Raw genomic sequence first — 24,014 nt, forward strand, 5'->3', positions numbered from 1 at the left:
CCCCATACCTTATGTGTGTATGTGTGTGTATGTGTGAGTGTGTGTGTGTTGGAGAGAGAGCGAGAGCGAGAAATAGCCCCCAGTGGCGTTCTGTCACCCCCCCTCGCTCCGACATCTGGTCCTGTCTCATTTACCGCAGGAGACTGTCTGTGTGATGGCTTTTTAATGCCACTGACACCGCCACATACACACTCACAAACATGCACACATGTATGCACGCACACACACACACTCACAAACATATACATACAGTACATGTGAGAACCCCCTCATGTGCACACACACACACAAGCTCACGCCTCTATTAACATGTATACAACATTGATCCAGTATGACAGCATATGTGATCAATAGTGCATGCATAAACTGACTTCTCAGGTAGCTCTCCGGTGAAGCACTGTTAGTAAACAAATTGGGGTTTCTGAATGAAGATGTTTGGTTTAGAACTCCCATATTGCACACACACTCACACACTCACACACATCTGTCATTGATCCTGAGTGCTGAGTTCTTTCCATCTGGGCTTTTCATGCTGGAAGGGTAAGGAGGGGGTCCTGAGGCTGTCCATCATCATATAATGTTTTTATGTATGTTGTATGTATTTGTACATGTGCCATTACCACCAAAAAATACAGTGACACAGGTAAACAAATACACTCAAGCACACACTCACACATATTCTTTTGCTCACCTTCGTCCCTCTTCCTCTTGCCCACGTCAGCAGCTGAGCTGATACCCAGAATGCCACTGATGGAGTACGAGGAACCGGCTGAGTCGCTGGTCACTGCTGACACTTGTGTGGCGCCCACGGACGTTGCTGCAGACAGACCACACGACAACACAAACAGTTTGAAATCACAAGACAAACAAGAGAGAAGAATAATCATATGGATTTTTTTTCTTGTGAGGAGGATATAAGCTTCCTTTTCAATTCAATTTTATTTATATAGCACCAAATCAAAACAAAATCTCATGACACTTTACATATAGAGCAGGTCTAGACTGTACCCTTTATAATATTATTACAGAGACTCAACTGTTCCCACCACAAGCAAGCACTTGGTGACAGTGGCACGGGAAAACTTCATTTTAAGAGGCAGAAACCTGGAGCAGAACCAGACGTTTGTCAGTGAAAATTTCTGAATCTGTCACAGAAGTTCAAAAATGCAAAGAGATCTATTTAGCCATCTTAACGCCACTCAGAGACTAGGGGGTGATTACGCCTCTGAAATTGGAATGAAACCTCTGCTGCCATTATCTATTCCACCTTACAGTATATTTTAGTAGCCTGCTCACAGTAGCAATAGTAGTAGTAGTTTTGTGCTTTCATTTATCATTATGAAATAAATGTTGATGACATAATGTAATGGCTAAAGAATAATAACACCATGTGCGTTTAGTTTGGTTCCCTATAAACCTCGCTTTCACTGTGCAATTCTATCTGCCACTGGTACGATCGGGACTCCTAAAAACTCCTAAAAACTAAAAGCGTGGTTTTGAATAACATAGCAGTGCGCGCTCCGGCGAGCTCCGTGACCGAAGGCATACAGAATATACAATTCATGTTCATGTCTCCTGTCATTTGTATATTTGGTCTCACACCTATGTACATAGAAATTGATAGTCTGCCTTGTACGCCTGTTTGGGCTGGGCTTCTATTGATGCAAATACTACATTGATATCAGAATACAGACAAACCCTTCTGAGTAATTTTTTGTTGTTGGACATAATTCAGTCCATCTAAATGTCAGTATATTTTAGTACTATTTATTTGTACATATTTCCAGTACAACGTCAATTTGAGAATTTATCAACAGGCAAGTAAAAGTCATTTGAAAATCTGCAGGGAAGTCTAGTCGAGCCAGCAGCACAAGGAGCAAAAATCTAAGTGTATCTTCGTAAATCGATGCTCACAAAAAACAATCAAAAATCATCTCTATTTGAAGTAACAGTAAGAAGTTAGTTTGCTAGCTTATCCAAAAAAGTGACGACAACTAGTGAACGCGCATCACGCATACAACCCTCTGTGTGACGCAGGACGTAAGGCACCGCCCCCGCATGAAATACCTTTAGGGAATCCCGAACTTTAGGTACGATTTCCCGGGGAAAATAAAGGCTCGATTTACGGCACAAGGATGTGCCTCAACCACTGCACAACCAAAACAGAAAGAGGACAGCGCTTTTACCGTTCTATTTATACAACCATGGCCTAAACTTGTTGTATAATTGTTTCAATAAAGTTCTTGAAAGAAAGAGGATAGATGTTTTCCCCGGTGGCTAGCTAGCCCCATAGCGGAAATTGGACCGGAGTAACCGTGGAAACTCTAACGTTAACCGGAAAAAGAGCCCCGTTGACGAAGGAGGCAAAGAAGGCGGGAAGAGGGGAAGAAAATAACCCGAGGTAAAACAAGAGTGAACCTCGGACGACAGAGCTCCGGGACAGTCACTCAGCTGGCATCTTTCTACTAGATCAGTAAGTAACTAAACCTGCCTACGTATTAATACTACCAGGTGTTTCACTCTGACTGTATCACAGCACTGAGATCAGGGTTTCTAGTTCAAATCGGGACGGTTGGTTCTTGTTTTGGACAGTAGCCAGGCTGTTAACGTTAGCTGTAGCAATACTCAAACTATGTTATTACTCAATATAAAACCATGACAGTTTAACTTTACCTCTTCAGTGAACTTGCTCCTTTCTTATCTCTTATTTCCAAAGTGGTGGTGATCGTTTCTTCACGGAAATTTGGAAACAAATGCAGTGTGTCCTGTGTTGTTGGTAGTTGCCAGGCCCTGAGGAAAACGGGAAGCTATCCGGTTGTTTTTGCAACAGCGGCGCCAAAAAATAATACCACTTGGAAACGCTAGGGGGCGGAGTTTTCTATGGCCACTTTATCATTTATTTATAATGAATTATGAGAGTGAATATAATTCTCAAAATTAAATTAAACCAGACTGTAACTAATAGTATTGCACTCCCAATAAACTGAGTCAGTGTTTGTTTAAAGAGGATAATGTTGTATTTCCCATAAAAAAGGAGAAATACACCTTTAGCTACTACTACTGTAAAGCACCTTGTTTGAAGCTCATATATAATAGAAAAGGTCACCTTTACAGGAGCCCAATGGCATTATTGTGTCCTACTACGTACTGCATGACAGAGGCTTGAAAGTGAGTGATGCAAAACTTTATAGCTGTTGTTCCCCTGTAATACAATGAGTTGCTTGGCATGGTTTTGCATGTGTAATGTTGAGTCATTTTGTTATTTATGACACCTTCTCATTCGACGATACAAAACACAAAATCCATGAGTGAAATCCCACTTTTCTCTCCTTAAGCTCAACATAGATGCACTTTAGTTCTTTACTTCTGAAACTATACTCAGCCACACAGACCAAATTGAAGCTTTAACAAAAAGCCACAAAGGACAGGAGTCTGTCTGTGTTTTGCTGCTCATGTCTCTCCCACTAATCTTCCCCCTGGAAAAGACAAGTTCCTCGCTGGGCGACACAGCAACATACTTGTCACCGCTTCAGTGACACACACACACACACACACACACACACACACGCACACACATTCTGCAACCTCCTGACACACACACAAACATACAGTCACTCATTCCTTGGTCCCTTATCTGTGCCCCTGTAAGCGGACGTGGGGTTGAGTGACAGTATGGTATCCCAGGAGGGACAGGAAGGTGTGGAGACAGACATCCTAATCCTCTCTCCCAGCAGACCCCCCAAACACAGAAAGACAAGACCGAAAAGGGAATAAAAAACAAAAAACAGAACGATAAACCAGATGATCACGGTCCCTTCTAGCCGTTACTCCTTCGCTAACGACAAGGAGAGTATAATGAATGCATATCCCTCCTTTTCCCATCACTTGATTTAGCACTTCAATTATCTGATTTTCCTTTCTCTTTCTTTTCACTCTTTTTTTATCAGAACGTAATGCTTTTATTCTGCAAATCCAAATGTTCAATTTTCCGCCTGGGAGTGGGACCCATTTATCTGTGTAATCTGTAAGCGTGCAGTGTGTGTGTCTGGGTGCATCTAGGTGTGTGTATGCGCGTGTGTGTACTAAATGTGTGTAAAAGGCAGGAGTCGGGAAGCAGTGTGTGTGAAATTAATTTAGATTAATAGACAATGTGCGATTATGAAGATATGAGAGACACCGAAACACAATCCACTGCAGGGCAAAGTGAGGAAGAGAGAGAGGGCGAGAGGAAGAGATAGGCTCTCATGTTTATTTGTACTCTAAGATGTTCATTGAATAAAAGGAAATAATGTTTCAGTCATAGCTGTAATAGATATATTGCTTCAGTTTGTCAGATGATTAAAAACTACAAAACCTTCTTAATCTGAAGGAGGATCATTTATTCAGTTTGATAAGAACCTTATTATTTACAGATATTGAGGGCTATTCAGAATGACTGACTTCCATAATTGTGTACAGCATCACGTTATGATCAAGAATATTAATTTCACCTTTTTACTCAAACGTCCTTGCAATCTACTTTATGTTGGCAAAACAAAACATGGCCAAATGAATTCACTAAGGGGCAAAGATTAGCTGTGGACCCCAGTTTTTGATCATTTGATGAACTCATTTAGGAATAGACACCATGTACATTTTGGCACCCTAGAAGAGTAATTCAAGACCTGCTTTGATGCACTTCATTTGTGTGATTTAGAGATGCATATTCCCAAACAAATGTGAAATTATTCAAATGACCACAAATCTACTGACACACAATAAATATGGACCTTTGTAGCCCCTGAGGGTCTAGGACTATGGGGTAGTTGCCCACTTTGCCCGGTTGATAATCCAGCTTTGCTGTAAACTACAATTTTTTAATTTACCATCGTGATCTCCTCATTTCAGTGCTTATAATAATTATTCTATGAGCATTAAGTTGTTTCAGATCCCTGTTTGGGATGGAATTGTGAAAAAAAGGTTACTAGAGAAAGATTATTTCTGGATCCACTACTGTGACACTGTAACGTATTATTCTCACTGCCTTGTTTTTTTTGTGAGAATTTTGTTTCAGTTGCTTTGATGCTGTGAGCTCTTTCAACATTGTCAGTGTGGATTACTGTTGTTTGGAACATGGAACCTCCTCCTGGCTACATGTTGCACTTCATTATGTTACAAAACACATCTGTGCTTGGTTGCACCAATGTTTCCAGTAGGAGGTTCTGTCTGTCTGAAACATCCGCACATTCATAAATCATGTGATTTGGAGTGTCGTCCTGCCGAAGATTTTGGAATCTACGTGAGTTGACCTCCGGGTTTAAGACGCTGACAATATAATTGTGCCCGGCTTGAGACACCTTTGTTGCATGTTATCCTCTCTCACTCTGTCTCCCTTTCACTCCTGTTGGATCTCCACTGAACACTCGATCATCCCGACCAAACCCTCAGTATTCAAAACACACAGGTTAAAAATCTAAATGTTCTTATTGAGCAGAAAATGGACAAAAAAAGGAACCTACATCCCATTAGTTTTACACCTTGATTATAGCATTCAGGCAAAGAACCTCGTGGCACACAAGATTTCACACCGTGTTTTTTCTCTGTAAGTTAAGGTCCAGAATTTCAATACGTTTCGTTGTTCCACATACGGCACGCGGGCTCCGCTCCTGAGAGACTCGCACTAAAACGTCTCTGCTGTAAAATATGCTTTGACAGTTGGAAACAGGATTTTTATAGCAGCGACCTACCTAAGTTGTGAGCCGACACTGAGCCCGTTTGGCCAGGCGGCTGCTGAACCTTTGTCCGAATTATCCTGCAGGAGGAGAGAGGAGATATTAGTGTGTGTGAAGTGGTTGTGTGTGTGTGTGTGTGTGGGTGTGTGGGAGAGAGAGAGAGAGAGGAGAGAGAGAGAGAGAGAGAGAGAGAGAGAGAGAGAGGATTCTGAATGACAGAGAGAACATGACCATCGTGGGAGCAAAACTGTGTGTGTGTGTGTGTGTGTGAAGTGGCTGAGGCAGGCTGACATGGCAGAGGGGCCTCACACTTCCTGCTTGGCTGCTCATGCAAGCCTTTTCTTCCTCTTTCTTTTCCTTTCCTCCCCTTTTCCTCTCCTCTCCTGTCCTCTCCTCTCCTTTCCTTTCCTTTTGTGTCTGTTTCTTTCCTTACTCTCGCACACCTTCCTTCCCTTTTGTCTGCCTCTTTTGCTCACTCCTTCTCTCTCTTATTTCACTATCCCTCCCTCTCTCTCTGCCTCTATGCTCAGGGGAAAGGGTTGTCATTGTACCATCGTGTTGAACCACTGAGCTGCAGCCACTTCATACATATGGAGACTGAGGCCTCTTTGCCATTCTCCTTTCCACTCCCGGACACACACACACACATAAAACACCCGGTATTATATTGCTCTGCGCAGTACCTGTTGCTATAAGTTGATACTCAAACACATACATGCGGATTACACAGAGTGTAGTACCTGTTGATGGAGCTGACACTGGGGACGCTGTCGTTGTCACACACTCTCTCAGCCAGGAGCCTGTCCCGGATCTCCCAGGCAAACATGGTGGGGTTTTGGCGTTTGTAATCGGCGATCTTGTCGACCACTTTGGGAGTAGCAACCTTTGGTTTGGATCCCCCGATTACCCCGGGGCGGATACTGCCCGTTTCATAGTACCTGACAATCAAAGCACAGGAAATGCTCACGTTGGTCATAAGGGGCAACACAAGAAGGCTGTGGTATTTCTAAGTGTTGTTGAATAAAAGCTGTTGGAAGGTTAAATCTGTATCTTTCAGTTATCTGTAATTTTAATTTTATAAAATTATACGTTTGTGTCTGTGTGACTTGATCAATGGACCTGACATTGGCTCTTATTTTGACATTATTTGTCAATGCAGATTATTGTTAGTACATGGTTTTTAAAGGATAAGGCTGGCGCTGTTCTGTACTTTTCAATTGTCAACAAATTTGTTTATAGTTCTTGGATCTAAGCCCATTGGTTCCTACTGAAGACATAAATCTTTAAATATGGGTCACAAATATATCGTTTCTTTATTTATCATCTAAATAGAACCTGGAACAGCTGCAAATAGTGCCTCCATCTTTACCTCTAAAAGCTGAAAAATGGATCATCTGCTTCTCTGCTGAACTCAGCAGTTACATACCGAACTCCAAAGAACTGGCATGAAAGAAAATCACCTTTCTGTTGTTCTACTGGCCCTTTAGTTCCCCCCATCTTGTCGTGATTTGGACATTGTTCCACTTAGTCTCAACTCTTTACCCTCCTGGCTCTCCAGCAGAGGAATGACCTTCCCACTGCGGCCAGGACTACTCTCTGGCTCGCTTCAAACAACACTTCACGTCCCTCTGGCCTGTCCCCTTGTCCTCCATTCGCATCTGATCTTGATAAATGTTTTGTGTCTTGTTTCTGAAAGGATAAGTAGGTTCACCCTTTTTTGCTATAGTCTGTCTTAAAACAATACTCACATGTAAGATTAAAAGAGTAATTGCGGGCAGTTAATGTTCTTATTGTCCACACTGACAAAGTGAAGTGATCAATGGGATGCAAAATCACTTCACTGCCAGTATGGACAGGAGAAATAATTACAATAACTCTTTCAATGTACATGTCGTTCCTAACGCTTGGATAGAGATGGCGAAGAAGAGCTTTTGTGTTTTCTGCTCTAGTTACTTGAATCAATTGTGGAAACTGATAACTCTGGCCAAATGTAAGATTGTATTGTAGTGTATTATATATTGGTCTTAAGATTTTTTTTCTGCAACTTTTTATCCTGCTGTTTTGGTATTCCTTGCAAAAGACGTCTTCAGCCTCAGTAGGACTTAGAAAAGGAAACTTTCTTCGTCAGAAAGAGTAAAAGCTGATTTGTACTCTACATAGACCCTTTCACCCGAAATAAACATTATTGCACCATATAATGAAATGACCAATGGAGTCAGTGAAAACAACAATGATAACAAAATATTAATATCATAACAATGACCATACAAATCACATCACTCAATATGATGCGATCCCATCGATAGGTTAAGGTTCCCTGGACTTACTGACCTTTGTTCCTTTCAGTGGAAGTTGTGTGGTTAAACTCAGGTAAAATAAAAAACTTTCTACTAGCTGTTTGTAATGTCGCAGTCATTAGAGCAAACTGTGGGTAACAGTGTCAGCTAAATGAACATATTGGCAAATATATGTGTGATGTCTGACTAGTGGTGGCTGTTGTTGTCTTTGGTAATTTCACATTGTGACACGGAGGCAAGAAGAGGGTGGCACTGATACACACACTTATGCAAACACACACTCTCAGATTCAGGCGTTTCGTGTCCACCATGGCTATTTCATGAATGTATTTGCATGCAGAAGGGGCATGGGGGCAGGGGGTGGGAGGACAGCAAATGTGCTACACAGCTTGCAGAAAAGGGGGGATGCTGTGCGTGGATGCAAGCTGTCAGTCAGTCTTAAACCTGCTGCTCCCTCTCTCTCTCCCCCTGTCTTTCTCCCTCTCTCCACCGCTGTACGCTAGAGTAATCCCTTCCGTGAAGATGTGTGTTCCTGTAAATGTGCGTTTCCTTGTCTTTCTTCTTGAGTGTCTGTGTGTGTGTGTGTGCGCGCGTGTGTGTTGCGCACGTGTGTGTGATGCACATTTTGACTATTCACAGCTGGAGTATAAACACTGCTAAAAGGAAAAACAATCTATTTCCAAATGGAAAACTATTTAAATTATTCACAGCTGAATCATTGGTGAATAAACGAGCATGGTTATTGATATCCGCGCAACGATGAGCCAACACACACGCACGCACACACACACACACACACACATACACACACACACACACACACACACACACACACACACACACACACACACAGAGTGGTAGAGTTGGTGTTTTTGTTCTGCTGGCACCAGAGAGACAGAGAGGAGAGGATAAAACAACCCTCCCTCCCTCCTTCCATCCCTCGATCCCCTCTCCCCCCCCTCACGGTAACGCTTCAGTGAGTTGAACGGCCAGGACAGGGGAGAGGGAGAGAGAGAGAGAGAAAAAGAGAGAGAGAGAAAGAGAGGCAAGGGAGAACAATGAGCAACACATTTTTTGATATAGCTGAGGGTCGCTGTAGCTAATCCTTCCCCTCCGTCCCTTCAAATGGTCTCTCTGTCTCTCATTTTTCTTTTTTCCTGCACCCTTCTTCTTTAACACGCCTTTTCCCTTTTGATTGTGTTCCTTGTTCTTGTCTTTCTCCCATTCTCCATCTCCCTCTGTCTTCTTTCTTTTTTTTTTTGGCTGGGTGGGGGGTGCAGAAATATGGTGCCACTTTCATTTTGATGCTAATTCCAAAAAGTGATGAATCTTTTCCCTTTTGTCCCCCTTTCTTCTCCAGGGGACGGAACGAGCAGGGATTTACTCTTGAATTTAGCTTTGAAAAGGCAGAGAGAGAGAAAAGGGGGGTGAGGAGAGACACGGAAATATTGAGAGGGGTTGGACGAGAAATACAGGATACAGTAAAAAAAGGCTACAAAAAAAGAGAGTGGAGAACAGACTGAGAGAAACAAGAGATAGAGAAATAAGAGGCAAGGGAGAACGAAGGCAGCCGGTGCTGAAAATGCAGCTTGTGCATGCTGAGGGAATTGAAGAAATGGCAGAATGGCCACTGAAGGAGTCAGTGTGACCTCACAGGAGCTGCAGTTTGACTCATGTTTAGCTGAACACTGAATCGGCCTTTGTGTGTTCATTTCTCCAGGTGATAAAAAAAAAAAAAAAAAAAGTAACCAGAAGAACTAACCAAAAATGAACCAGATATTTTTAGCTCTCCTGTTTCAGTTACATTCGGTTTTATACACCTTACCAACTGTCCAATGCGTGACCGGACGCGCTACTTCACAGTCTGCTGTGTAAAAAAGGGTGTCAAAGACTTTCAGGACTGTCACCATATGGTCGTAGGTGTTTGTGCGCCTTTTTTACCTGCCCAGAATCTTGCTGACACATCCGTGGCTGACTCGTAGCTGGCGAGAGATGTCGCAGGGCCGGACCCCTTGGTGGGCGAGTTCTACTATTCGCTGCCGCACTACATCTGGGAGGGGCCTGCCGTTTACAAACACACCTCCGAGCTGGTTGACTCCGCCATGTCCTGCAAGTGGGAGAGAAATGAATCAAAAGAAGGTCAAGGATGAGTGAGAGAGAGAGAGAGAGAGGGAGAGAGAGAGAGGGAGAGAGAGGGATATTACGGCTACCTAGCTCAAGCCGCTGAGAAATTTAATTAGGTTACAGGCAATGAAATGAAACAAAGATAAACTTATTCAAATGTGAGTGACCAAATGGAGGTTGATGAGGCAAGAATTTTAGAGGACTAAATGATTGTGGCTTTAGCTACACGTGCAACAAATGAAAAAGTACACAGTGATCAACAAAGTCCGAGGTCTGGACTTTCCTCTAATTACATTTTTAGAAAAAGACACGACAGAAAATTGGACAAGATTACCACAAATGTTGCACAGGAGGAAACTTGCTTTTCCAATATGATCATCATGATTCTTCTGTTATGTCAGATAATCAGATTAAATAAAACCATATTTTAAAAGACAGACTGACTGAGTTTTCAGGTGGGACCTGACTCGCACAAAATCCACATTTATACACAAGAGCTACTTAGTGTAACGTCAGTCTCCCATTGCTGACTGCTGTACAGCACCATTGAAGCAGTTGGAGTTACCATGCCTTGTTAAAAAGGCTGTTCAGACAGTAATGTTTACACATCACAACATTACTGGCCATTCATCAGGATCCAGTAGCTGCATTCCAGTCTGGATTAAAGCATTCACATTTTATTTGCTCTGTTTTAAGGCCGCCTGTTCTCGCCCTCATGGGTTTCTCTTGTCTAGTGAAAGACAAAAGTCAACTGATAACTGCTCATCAAGGCTTCAACAAAAACACCATGTTGTGTTTGTGCTATTAACATCTTGTTTCTGTGGGTCAACAACAGTTGGTAAAGCTGTATGCTCACATTAAAACAGTGAAAATCTAACTGCATGTCAGCTCCCTTGAATCACTGATATATGTGAATATATGAATATTTACATGTACAAGAAATCTTTTCTTTAGCTACTGGAGTTGCTTTGTGTTTGTACGATTATTGTTTATGAGGTTCCTTTATGAGAAATATTAACTTCAGACTGCTGTTGGCTTCTGGCTGGAGCCAGTTTACCATCTCATATACGTCTGATCTCTCTCCTGCCACTGGTTTATCTGGCTCAGCATAATAGTACCAGTTTGACTATTCCAAAGTGCAAACTTTGCCCATTTTCACCCGGGGCAGAGTAAGCTAAGATCTTAAGTAAATGAAGGGATTTCAATTAATTATTGACCAAGGCCTGGCTCTTGCCCCTTACTGAAAGATACCGCTAATATTCCCCCTGAGGGATGAAAGTATAAGAGGAAATGAATGAAAGAGAATAAGGCCGGTCTACACGAGAATAGACTAGAATAGAATAAGCTGAACCCTTACATAATTCTGGTCGTGGGGTTGTTTAGAAACTGTTTTAATCCTTTCCACTACTGTAACCGTAAGACAGAAAGTCATAGCTGCTTGTTAATTCATCGGACAAACTTCCATTTTTGATCGACAGATTTAGACAGCAGCAGCAGCGAAGAAGCAGGGACAATACATAGGTGTGAATTGGAGCAAAGTATAACCAAGCAGGTTGATTTATAGGGATACAGTTTGCATCCATCTAGTAAGTCAAAATAATGAAAAATGTCCCCAAGGTGACGTTTTGAAATGACTTATTTTGTCCGACCAACAGCCCAAAATATTCAGTTTACTGTCATGGAAGACTGATGATCACATCGGAGACACTGAAACCAGAGAAATATTGGAATTTTTGACTAAAGCAATTAATCGTTTATCAGATGTATTGCCGATTAACTTCCTGTCAAACGACTCACCGATTAATCAACTAAGTGTCTCAGCTCTAATACCAGTCCTGGAACCTTGCTGTCCCAGCATGCACTGCAGGAGAGGCAGGGTAGGTCCTGGACGGGTGAGCAGTATAGGGCAAGCACTTAGTCAGACAAACACATTCACACCTCTGAAAACTCTACAATGAAGGGCTCCAACCAGCCGAGCCGTGTCAGAACCCACGCAGGCCCTTCTTGCTTTGAGATGACAATGCTAACCGCTATATGAGCAAATATAGTGAGCAGTAGCGGGAAACTATGCAGAAGTGAGAAAGTGAGAACTATTTGGGCAGCACTCCCACTCCCTAATAGTGTGTGTACTGTATATGTACTGTATATATCTGACCAAAGGCGGAGTATAAATCAACCACATTTTTTCTACCACATAATCCACTGGCTTTTGTATTACCATAGTGATTACGTCTTTAGGGGAAACACACACACACACACGCACACTAATCCTAGCTGTGGGGGTAATAGATTTTAAACACATTACCCCAGCAGGGATACCCCCTTAAACACAAAGCTGTCCCCTGAACCTGTCCCCCTGTCCTCTTTCCTCCACCAGTATAAAATAAAGAAACACACACACACACACACGGCCTCCTCCAGCTCAAATATAAAATATATCCACACACAAGTACAGAAATGTGAAGTCTAGAGAGTCTCATTCTGTGAAATCAAACGAAGCTATTTCCAAACGGCTGATGTGGATGGTCACTCTCTTCCTTACTACTTTATTTTTTGAGATAGAAGAAGCCTCATTATGCAGATGCCTGCTGCAGACAGCACGATTTGAAAAGCAATCGCTTCTTTACAAAAGACAGCCGGATATAGACGGAGTTATATTTATGCAGTGTCCATGAAAGCTGGGCTCAACCACGGCTCAAAGTCTAAATGGCATGAAATGTAACAAGCGGCATGAACTTTAAAGACAATGTAGTCTCATCAGCTGCATCCATTCATCATCAAACCCATTCAATTAAACGGAAACATCTTTCCGGTTTGGAGGGTCTAACACAAACACTTTTGCATTATGGGAAGTGTAGGATCCAGCGTTTGTAGAGCTTGACTCATACTAGGACCTCTCCTGCTTCGATTTTTGACTATTCTTTTTAAAATATAACCTTATTGATCTGCACTACTAAATCTCCCCTCTTTAATAATTTAAGGTAATACTTACTTTTAAGTAATATGTGTAAATATTTCTTTATGCCCTTAGGCAGCAATGCAATGATATCACGTGTGACACTCAGTTGTCTCTGAATGAAGAGGATCATTCATTGAGAACTGAGAAAACCTAATAGCTTCAACTTGCGTACAGATTATTTGGTATCAATGAAAGAAGCAGCCACCTTCCAGGAAATTGAGGCAAACCTCCAGGAAGCTGTTTTATACTGCGTCTGCTGTTTGAAATAGAGATCTGCAAGAATGATGCGCTCGCTGTCCCACATATAATGATGATTTGTTGGCTTCCCTGTGTGTGAGCCTGCTGGTGGTTTTTGATGTAAGCAGGTGCTACTCTGCACTCTGTCTGGTCCTGGGCCAGTGCAGGGTCAAGGCAAGTCCGTTTTATTTCGATGCATGGTCCAAAATCACAGTTGTCAAATATTTACCTCAGAGGGCTTTACAAACATCTACTACATCCTCTGTCCTTAGATCCTCGATCCACTGGAGATACTGGGAACTGCTCCACTCTGCCACTGCTGAACCCCACTGTTTTTTAAGCATATTTTGAGACATTTTCTGCCTTTATTAGACAGTTGATAGTAGAAAGGGGATGAAATGCAATAAAGGTCCCTGGCTAGCCCACCTGTGTGCCCCTGAACCCTATTTTCCTTGTAATTATTTGTTGTTATGCCTCTTACTTTAATCAAATAAAGGAGTAAACACTGATTCCTGTGATTTATTTTTTACTGTGAGAAAACTCACACACACATTTTCACTCCTCAAAGCAGCAACGAGCCTGCTGACCTACATGGGTAAATTCGAGTCCTTAACACACTCTCTCTCTCACTCGCTCTCTGTGAATGCTTTGTATAGTTGTGTAAAGGCATTATTCCGTCCTCCTCTCTTTATTATTATGTCCTGAAACCTTTCGCTGAGTAAAAGCACAGTTTTTGCAGGGTCGTTTATAGAAGCCTACTGCGCTACGTCGTCCTCACCACAGGTATCTGCAGAGAAGACTCTCCCTCTCCCTCTCTCTCCCTCTCTCTCTCAGATAAGAGTAAATGAAATGGTTCCTTTCACCCTTCCTATCTGGGCCAGGGCATGAAATACGCCTTGCTTTGTAAAGAGATGGAGAGGAATGACTTGTGACCTACAAAAACCTCCAGATAACTATTTATTCACTTATCTGTGTATTTACTGTTGGCATTAGGCGTTCAGACTCTCACCATTCTTGGGGTAGGTTGTGGGGGATTATGTGTTTTTGAAATTTATTTCCCAAGCCTATAAATACTGATAGGGACAAACGCAATAACTTACGCATTCTCGAAAGGCATTTGTTTATCAGCCACTGTAGCATAATTCTCTGAATAAATGATATAAGTTGCATTTAAAAGACTACACCCCATGTTTTTGGTGCTGGCCTGAAGTGACACTAAATTTGATCTTGCCGGGTTTTTTTTATCATTATAACAGGAAAATACCCATGAAATCGTCTTGCATTTTCAGAGGAGTCTATTCCCTTTCTTGTGGGCAGAAGCCTAAAAAACATAATTTGGAAACATGTCACCTTACAGAAGCATTAAGGACTGATGTTCCCTCACAGCTGTGTGAGTTTAATGACAGAGGTCCAGTAATTCATCACACTGACCAAACAAATTAACCACTTGCTCCCAGAAATTCAATCAACATTGGCCGGCTCGGGAGGATTTTTGTTGCAAATTAGATACAAAGATTTTGCCAAATTAGGGGTCTTTCTATAAAAGCTGAACCTACAGTCTCTAGAGGAAGGGGGGGGGGGGGGGGGGGTGTTGGCAGAGGCAGCAGCTTCGTTTTCATCCTGGAGACACTGAATCAGAGAGGGACAGAGACAGCCAGGGGACCAGGGGTCATTATGCATCCCCTGTTGTATTTTATTTATTTACCCTTTATAGGAGCTGACTTAAGAGCCCAGCACCTCCTTAAATGTTTGATTGATTCACTGTTTCCGGAAGGAAGAAATACAGAGATAAAGCAGAATATATTCGAGCTCCCCCATCCAGAAAATAAGGTCCATTAGGCTCTCTGTCTCTCTCTGTCTCTCTCTTCCCACTACATTCCTCTCTCTCTCTCTCTCTCTCTCTCTCTCTCTCTGTGTCTCTCTCTCATCTCTCATCTGCCTCGTCACGGCCTGACGACTCAAAAATAAAGCAAAAGAGAAATCGCAACAAAACGCCACCGGTTCTCTCTCTCTCTCTCTCTCTCTCTCTCTCTCTCTCTCTCTCTCTCTCTCTTCTCTCTTGAAAGAAAAAAAGGGGGAACTAGAAATTACTTTTGGCTGAAAACCTGTTTGGAAAGTTGCCCGCGAGAATACAGATGAAGCAAATTTCCTTGAGCAAACAGTGAATAGATCTGTGAGATGTGCCAGGCAGGCGTTTTGGACGTATATTGTTATTTCTTTTTTTCTCTTTCTCATGAAAGGTGGAATAATTATTATTTTGTCGGCGAAGTGTGACTCAGGGAATCAGATTTATAAATAGTTATCTTGGATCAAAAGAAGTCTGTTTTCCGGAGATCCCCGCAAGAAAAAGTATGATTTGGTTAAAGAAATAAGCCTCCTTCAACCTATAATTACTATTTCTTAACTTTCGTTTTCTTCAGTGGACAGTGGTCGTTATAGAGTTGAAATGAAATTAGATTCATGTATTTATTCATGTAGAAAACGTGGTTTGATTGACTGTTTTTCTACTGTTTGTGTATTTTTGCCTGTCCGATTTTCTTTCTTTTTTTTTTGCCTTTTCTTTTTCGGCTAACTCACCAAGGTAGGCCACAGCCTCGCCTACTTAATATTCAGCATGCCACCATTACCATTACAATACGTGATTATGAAATTCAGCTCATTATCATCACAATTACCTGGTATAGATTTTTTCAAAACATCTCTGCTATGTGTTGTTGCTTATGGGGCCAAAAGTTACAAGCAAGTGCTCAATGTGTTGCACGAACGATACGAACCATATTAATATTTAATTTTTATTTTATTGTCAACCGAAAAAAAAAAAAAAAAAATGGGGGTTTTAGGGTGAGCACACACACACACACACACACACGCACGTGTTGACTGACAATTACCAAGTTGATATTATAACTCCTCAACACACGTGCTACAAACACTCCTAACGTTGTGAACTTTAGCCTATAAAATGTTACACACATACACTAACACACACACACACACACACACACACACACACACACACTGAGGCACACAGCGCACATCCACACTCGCCCAACAACATTTCCACGCGTCACAGTCGATTCCTCCCGACCTCTCTTTCTCTCTATCTTTGACATTTTTTAGGTGTAATCGTTTTAAAGCGTCTCCGGGCTTTGACATATATAACTTTAGCTCCGCTGTTACCGTCAGCACCGCGGATCATTGGCTTTGGTGAAACGGCAGGGAAGAGGAAACGTGATTCGTTCTAGTTTTTTGTGTGTGTGTGTGTGGGTGTGTGTGTGTGTGGGTGTGTGTGCGCGCAGCTTTTTTTTTTTTTTTTTTTTTTAATCCTGCAGGATAACGCACCGTGGGAACCTCTGTCGGTCACATAACACGGCTTCTCTCCGAGACTAAAGTGCAATAAGATATATAATGCGTAATCTATTACACGCTGCATATGCCTGCAGGACGCGTTATTCAGCTTTTAAGTGCAGAGGCAAAATATCACACGCGGAGACACCGAATGTGGGACTCTGTTAAAACCGGATTTTTCTTTTATAAAAGTGTTTCCTAAAATAATGCCATTAATTAAGCCTGTTAAAAGTACACGTAAAGTTCTTAATTTAATTATTTCCTATTATTTGGGCCTCCATTGCAGCCAATCTCTGGAGTTGATTATAACGGAAAATATATTCATTTCAGATATTAAATGTGGGGATTTAGTGAGCCGGGCTTTATATATAATCGACAGGATCTATTCTTTTGAGATTTTCCTTCAAAACTTAAGTGTCGTTTAAGCTCAAAGACTGAAAGATGGTGAAAAAACTTGTTTTTTTTTGTCACTGATAATAACACTCGTCGCTTGTAGGCTGTACAACAAATTCCATGTGAAGGGAAGTAGCTTGTATTTGGGGAGAGAAAGTGAACTGAAAAAACAAAGCATGGCCCGCCATGACACGACTGAGTGAACAAGTTGTGTCCCCCCCCCCCCCCCCCCCCCCCCCATTCATGAAGCCTACCCTGCACGTCCACAAGCACCTTGCGCTGCTGAAGTGTCCTTGAGCAAGACACTGAGCCTGCTGCATGCTGCGAGGCTGGAACCTGTGTGACCTGCTGGCCACTGAAAAGAGAATTTCCCTGCGGGGGATCAACAGACTCTCACCTTGTTATTATTCTATAAGACCTGAGCAGATCTCCTGCCTGCACCTGTGTGTGTGTGTGTGTGTGTGTGTGTGTGTGTGTGTGTGTGTGTGTGTGTGTGTGTGTGTGTGTGTGACAGTGCAGTGTGTCTGTCAAACCTGGTTATGTGCAGAAACACTGCTACTGTTTGTGGATCAAGTTCAGCTTTTAGTCATGCTTTGTTACCCCGATCTCTCTCTCTCTCTCTCTCTCTCTCTCTCTCTCTCTCTCTCTCTCTGACCCCTGCACCTCCTCTTCCCTTCAAAGGGGGGACACACAGCAAACCGTCTCACACAAGGCACCAACAAATACAACAAAGTGTAGGCCTGCATAACCTCGATTACAATGCACTTCACAATTTAAAAAAAAAAATCACTTCAGCTCCATGTCCCATGCCCAATTTAGTACACCTGTCTGATAAAATACTGCACGAGACAAGACATTAAAAAATCCAGTGGAAGAATAAATTCATTTTTTTTTGTAATTCGGATCTAAACTTTTGAAAGCATCCAGATTTAAAACACTGCAAAAAAAATCTCCAATCTCTGAAGAAGTCATTAAGTGGAACAACTCACTAAATGTTTTTTTTTAAAGAAAAATATGTGCCAATGTATGAAGAGATAATTCCCTTGCACAACTAATTTCCAAAAGTGTCACCCAGGCAGTTTCGAGATCTTTTCAATTTCAATTCAAAATGTTATTTGCAAAAATCTGGTTTCCATTAGCGACGTGCAAGAGTTTATATTTTTTTTCAGCATTGTTGGAGACTTTTATGATGTCGTTTCAGTAGGAAACAAATATAATAAACAAATAGAGATGAATAGATGTTTTTTGCAGTGTATGGTGCAGCTGGAGATGCTCCGCTGTGTTATTATTGCATATGCACACAGAGTTGGTGATGTTGGGGTTGTTTCAGTTCAGGGCAGATGGGATCATGCAGACGGGGGAAATTATAAACGTGTAAACTTACTGTGCATTGCAGCAAACGGGTCGTGCTTACAGTGAATCTCCATCGGTACAGAAGGACTGGAGGGCCCCGATATATGAGGGGTCTTAAAAATGCCACCGGACGCCCCCCGCTTCACCCGGCCACTTTACTGACAGACCGTGACCTCCAGTAAATGGAAAGGGTTATCAGCTCCCTTCAAAGAGAGGTTGTTGGGTTGTTTTTTTTGTTGTTAAATTAATTAAAAAAGGAATGTTTTAATTGGTTGACAATGTGACACAGGTTGTACTTTGACTCGACTAAAAAAAGATATTAAAAATCTAGAAAATGGGAGGTTTTCAGGTGGAAGGGAAGAAAGAAATGGCGTCAAAAACAGGAATCAGAGACGGACTCCCTCCTCATGGGGACGGGACACCACACCGGGTCTGTTCTGGCGTCTCCAAAACCAGAGGAGGGAAACGACAGCAGTAGTGCTCATTCCTTCAGCTGCTCGTCTACACCGAGTCGCCTCAGTCCAAGGAAAACAGACTCAAACTTTTGCAGCAAAAAAAAAAAAAAATGTATGGGGAGCAAACAAAGTAGCCTCCCTCCCTTTCTCTCCTTCTCGGTCCGCTGGCCGTGACCCCTGAACTGAGACTTAACCGATGGGGGCTGAACTTTCTCCTTTCAGTCTGTTCAAATATTTCAAAATACAAAAATTAAAAATTGGAAGAAAAAAAAAAAACCCCAGTTTGAAAAATAAAAATATTCTTTACAGATCCACGGTTATTTTTGTTCTTCCAGGTTATTTGCTGCACATTTCTTCTTGTCAGAAATCGTCCTCGGCAGCTTTCACATTAACACTTGGTAATCTCCCATCAATAAAGCGAGTGAGAGCGGATGAGTGCTCACATCTTGAAGTCTCATATCCACCGTGACAAAAAAGAGAGAGAGAGAGAGAGAGAGAAAGAAAATGCAGAAAATTACGCAGCAGGAAAACAATAAAATAACAGCACTCTGTGGTTTGAGTAAAAGCTGCTGAGGCTGAAGTGAGAGTTGTTATCCTGTTTGTATGAACGAAAGGCAGCTCTTGGTCACTCTACTGTCTCTTCCCTCCTCTGTGTTGACCGGGACTCACTGCACAATCGGAGCTGTTGGACTCCGGGTTTATGTGTGAGTTTGGAGACGCATTTCTTCGCGCTGGAAAAGAAAACAGTCCTGTCCGAATTCAGAAGGTACTTTTCTCCGCGCTCACACCGGAAAACGCCGCAGATTGTGATGTATATATGTACATAAACAGGCTTCTTTTAACTGCACAGAGAAAAGCTGCCTGCGCCCAGCGTCCAAGGTGGCGCACGCCGCGTTTCAGGACCTGCTCTCGTGCGGACAGCGCCCGCGCTCCCAACCCCCTGGAACCCTAACCTACACGCGCCGGCCAGCTGCCCGTCACTCACAGCGGACCCAGCCAATCACAACGCGAGCGCTGCCAGCACGTCACCGCCAACCCTAGATAGAATCGGGCGGGGCCAGCGCTCTGATTGGCTGGTGCGAATCCCGTGGGCCAATGACGCCTCGCATGTATTGTCCGTCCACCAATGGGGAGGCTCGGCGAAGCGACGCAGGGCTCGGGGAGTAGATGATCATATGTTTAATTTCAATTAACGAAGTAAAAAACTTAATGCCTTTATACCCATTTGCGCTCAATTTATTCATGTCAATATTAAATGGCTAATTAATTGAGTATTACTAAAAAAAATAGGCTTAGTTACAGCAAGGCTTTATAAATGAGGGAATGCACAGGAACTCAAAACAGTAACAGTATCTTTCAGGGGGGAAAACAGTGAAAAAAGAATACGTACACAAAAAAGCGGATTTTATGGGCCCACGGATTGTCAGGGAGACACATTTAAGTTAAGATTTCCGTCAAAAACCTAAAGCTTTCTATTCCTTTAACCATCTTTGTGGGCTTACAGGAGTGAGAGCTGTCAAGTGTTGTGAAAACAATCGGCCCTGCATAATTTCCCTCCTTCTACACAATGTTGTAAATCTTTAGCTCGGGGAGAATTGAGAGAACGCATATGAAACATGCATTCCCACTCATTTCCTAATTGATTGCGGATCCAAACGGATGTCGTTTTTTTTTTTTTTTTTTTTTTTTTTTTTAATGAAATGCAATTGGCGAGCTCCGCATTTACACTCCAAACTGGAAGAGAGAGGGATTCATTACATGTTCGTCCCACCTGATTTGAGAGGGCATATCTAAGCCTCGCCCCTGTAATATTAACCACACAAATAGCCTAAAGCATTAGCCAAATTAAAAAAGTGTTATTTCCCTTTTTCCTGATTCTAGACATTTAATCATTGCAGCTCCACGATGTTTATACTGCACGCATAACCCTTAGATCACACACATTTAGAGCTATACAGGAGAGACATAATCAGGACATTCTTGTCTATATAACAGTATCATTAAAGACACTACCTGTAACACCCTTTAGGAAGCTGGTAATTACAGTGACACACTCATTAACAACAATAACAACACAAACAATGTTTACCTTATTCTATAGTTTGATCCTCTAAAGACTTAAAGGCTTGACGTACCCCAAGGCAATGCATCTGGTCCTGAAAAGGTCAGTGTATGATGTTATTGAGTTAATTTAATTTCTGATTTTTGAATTGTACATTTCTTGCTTTGAATTATTGGTCCTGTCATAACGTGCCCCCCCCCCCCCCCCCCCGTAGTAAACTGGAGTGCGCTCACACACTCTGCAGGTTGTCCTCATTAAAAACAAACATGTTTCTTCTTATTTCAGTCATTGTTTTCTGTTTAAAATCATGTCAGAAAAGTGGAAGCTCGGGGGGTTTCTGTGGGTTTTGCTCTCAGTTTACAGGAGGAACCACTAGGGGGCGTTCAACCTTGGGCAACATGCCCGCAAGCACACGCGCACAGTCACATAGATATACACACGCGCGCTAATATAAGACATGCAGGAACTTTACTATCAACACACTGGAACTCAAGAGTCTGCCTGTCAGTCCAATGGGGCCCTGAAGTGACCCCAAATGTCCGGGACCCACATGGAAGCACATCAACACACACCATGGCATCTTTTGGCTGTTAAATAACCCACTCTGTGTCTGTAATCCAGATCTTCAACACTAAATATTGTTTCATGAATCTTCATTGATTCCACGTCCCTGCTCTTTAATCCACTGACGGTAAAGTACAGCCCGAAACATTCACACTAATCCTCATTCATATTTCACATGTCTTTACTGAGTATTCATGAATTAGGGCCTCATGCAAAAGCTGACAGACTGCAAAACCACATTGATTTTTGTTTTTTATTTAAAAAATGGAGGAGGGGGGGGGGGGGGTACAACAACAAAGAAATAGAACAGAATAAGAAACTGGAACTTAGATATTTAGACTTGGATCATGCACCAAAGACCTGGGCCTGCAATGTAGGCCACATATGAACCAAGGAGGCGAATACAGACAATGACTGTGAGAGACACAGTCAGCAAAGTGGGAAATCTGTTGGCTATATGCTATTTTTTTATGTGCATATTGCAATAAACAGATTCCTAAATTTACTATTTCTATTTTTTTGTATTTCTTTCCATTTGCAGATAAAAAAAATAATTAAATAAACATGTTTGCATTGAGTGAGCTCTCTAAACGGGGACTCAAAAGCAAAAACATCATATCATATTTTGCGTGTGTATATCTATATACATATATATATATACTTTTTTTTCATTTTCATCGTGCTCGTTCTTCCCTCTGCAGCCGGAGTCTGTTTTTATTTATTGAGATATAGACACGAGCGTGTCTCTCCTCACAGAAGTAAATTGCAGCCGTCGCCCTTGTCTCTCCGATTTGCAAATTAAATACATAAGCAATTAAAAAATCCAAACACAATCAATCATGTATACAAATTGTTGTTGCTTTAGGGTTGAAAATTTGGAGAAAACTTCCATCAGGGTAGGACGACTTTAATCCGGGGGTCCAAATCCATTACCATATTTCATTACCTTGGAAATGGGAGGATGGGAGGGGGAGGGAAGAGGGTGTGTATACTTTTTTAAACATTAGTAAGAATGTGGTTGAGTTGTGATAATCATTTGGAGGCAAATTGGAGGCAATGCTGTTGTCTAAGTGTGCCCTCTTTCTTCCCTTCCCCTTCCTTCCCCTTCCCTCCATCCACCATGAAAGCTTCGGCTGTTTTGCTTTTTTGCGCCCGAGCCTCGAAACGGAAAAGCAATGAAAAATTAATAGCGCATGTTAACTCCACCAGCTCGTTTATTACACGCCCGCTGACTGTAAACATAATGAGAAAGCTCCCCGTATCTCTTCTTAAGTTTTCATTTGCTTATGAAATATAAAAGTCATAACTAATAAATAAAATATATGGACTGGAGAGCGAAGCGTCGTGGACTTCCCGAGGTGGAACTCGACTGTGTGCCGAGCAGGTGGATCGCTGCTTCTCGCACGCACGGGCCTCATCAAATGGACCAGTTTGTAATCATTTGGCTCGATGATAATTGCCAGTAAAGACCAGTCGGTCATCTCTTCAGGTGGAGTCCAAGGCCCTGCTGGCCTCGATATCAGCCCTTGCCCGGTGTTATGATGGGGCACTTGAGGTCAAAACGAAAGTAGGCTATGCCATGTGAGGTCATCTCTCTCTGTCTTTCTCCCCTCCCTCCCCTCTTACTCTCCTCAGTCCTCCATCTCTCTCTCTCTCTCTCTCTCTCTCTCTCTCTGTCGCAGCTTTCCTTGGCTTCCGTCAGGAAGCGTATTTGGACTATACACAGACTGTAATGTCTGTTTAGTGAGCGTTTTGGCGAAGGCATTTGAGTGGGGAATTAAATATTGTTTGTGAAAAAATATATAATGCACGAAGCCCAGCAGGGCTGATGCCAGGGTTTCGCACCGTTTGGTCTTTCAGCTGCAGGGACCCGCACACACAAAAAAGGGTTGTTTGAAGGTGACACATGTGGACCGAAGCTGGAACATGAAGGGTGTCTCTCAGTGAGAATCTGACCAAAGTTTAGCGTCAGGGAATCAAATGTGGAGTTTGAGAGGTGTTTTTATTGTTATAATGGAGAGGGGACTATTTTAAAATCATAGGTGTGTGTGTGGGGAGGGGGGGGGGGGGGGGTCAAGAATCAAATATTTCTATAAGACCAGAACAGATAAGTGACCTACGCCTAATTTTTCCTCATTAGTAAAATAATAATTTAACTGCTCCTGCTTGTCGTCAGACGGTAACTGAAATGGCTGCCCCGCTCATTGGAAAGAACCGGCCTACGCACTTTTACGCACGGCCAACCTACAGGGCAGGAAAGAGAGGGGGTCTCATTAGATCCGTGTTCACTCTCACAGACTCTCCTTTGTACCCCAAGCACGTATTTTAAAGTGAGAGGAAATGGAGAGGCTGTAGGTATAGGCCCTGGGCCCTAAAGACGGGGGAGGGCCTCCTTTAAACTCTGATTTCCTCAGTGGTTAAAAGGTTATTATCCAATTGCTACAAATCCCATCGCCTTCACCGTTTATCAGGGGTAAGGCCCACTCCACAAAAGACTGCAAAGGAGGCATT

The 24,014-nt window shown here is 42.4% G+C and overlaps 1 protein-coding gene across 1 annotated transcript in view; it reads right to left on the reverse strand.

Moving 5' to 3' along the window:
- Positions 1 to 18,496, reverse strand: part of pax5 (paired box 5) — a 43,150-nt gene extending 24,654 nt beyond the window's left edge. The window contains exons 1-5 of the mRNA XM_070914111.1: positions 18,454 to 18,496; positions 9,950 to 10,115; positions 6,452 to 6,649; positions 5,727 to 5,791; positions 692 to 817 (exon numbers count right to left, since the gene is read on the reverse strand). Coding sequence (XP_070770212.1) covers positions 692 to 817; positions 5,727 to 5,791; positions 6,452 to 6,649; positions 9,950 to 10,115; positions 18,454 to 18,496 — 598 coding nt within the window. The remainder of the gene's footprint in view (positions 1 to 691; positions 818 to 5,726; positions 5,792 to 6,451; positions 6,650 to 9,949; positions 10,116 to 18,453) is intronic.
- Between the last annotated feature and the right edge of the window lie 5,518 nt (positions 18,497 to 24,014).

The sequence above is a fragment of the Enoplosus armatus genome, chromosome 2 (genome assembly GCF_043641665.1).
Source record: "Enoplosus armatus isolate fEnoArm2 chromosome 2, fEnoArm2.hap1, whole genome shotgun sequence".
NCBI classification, from domain to species: Eukaryota; Metazoa; Chordata; class Actinopteri; order Centrarchiformes; family Enoplosidae; genus Enoplosus; species Enoplosus armatus.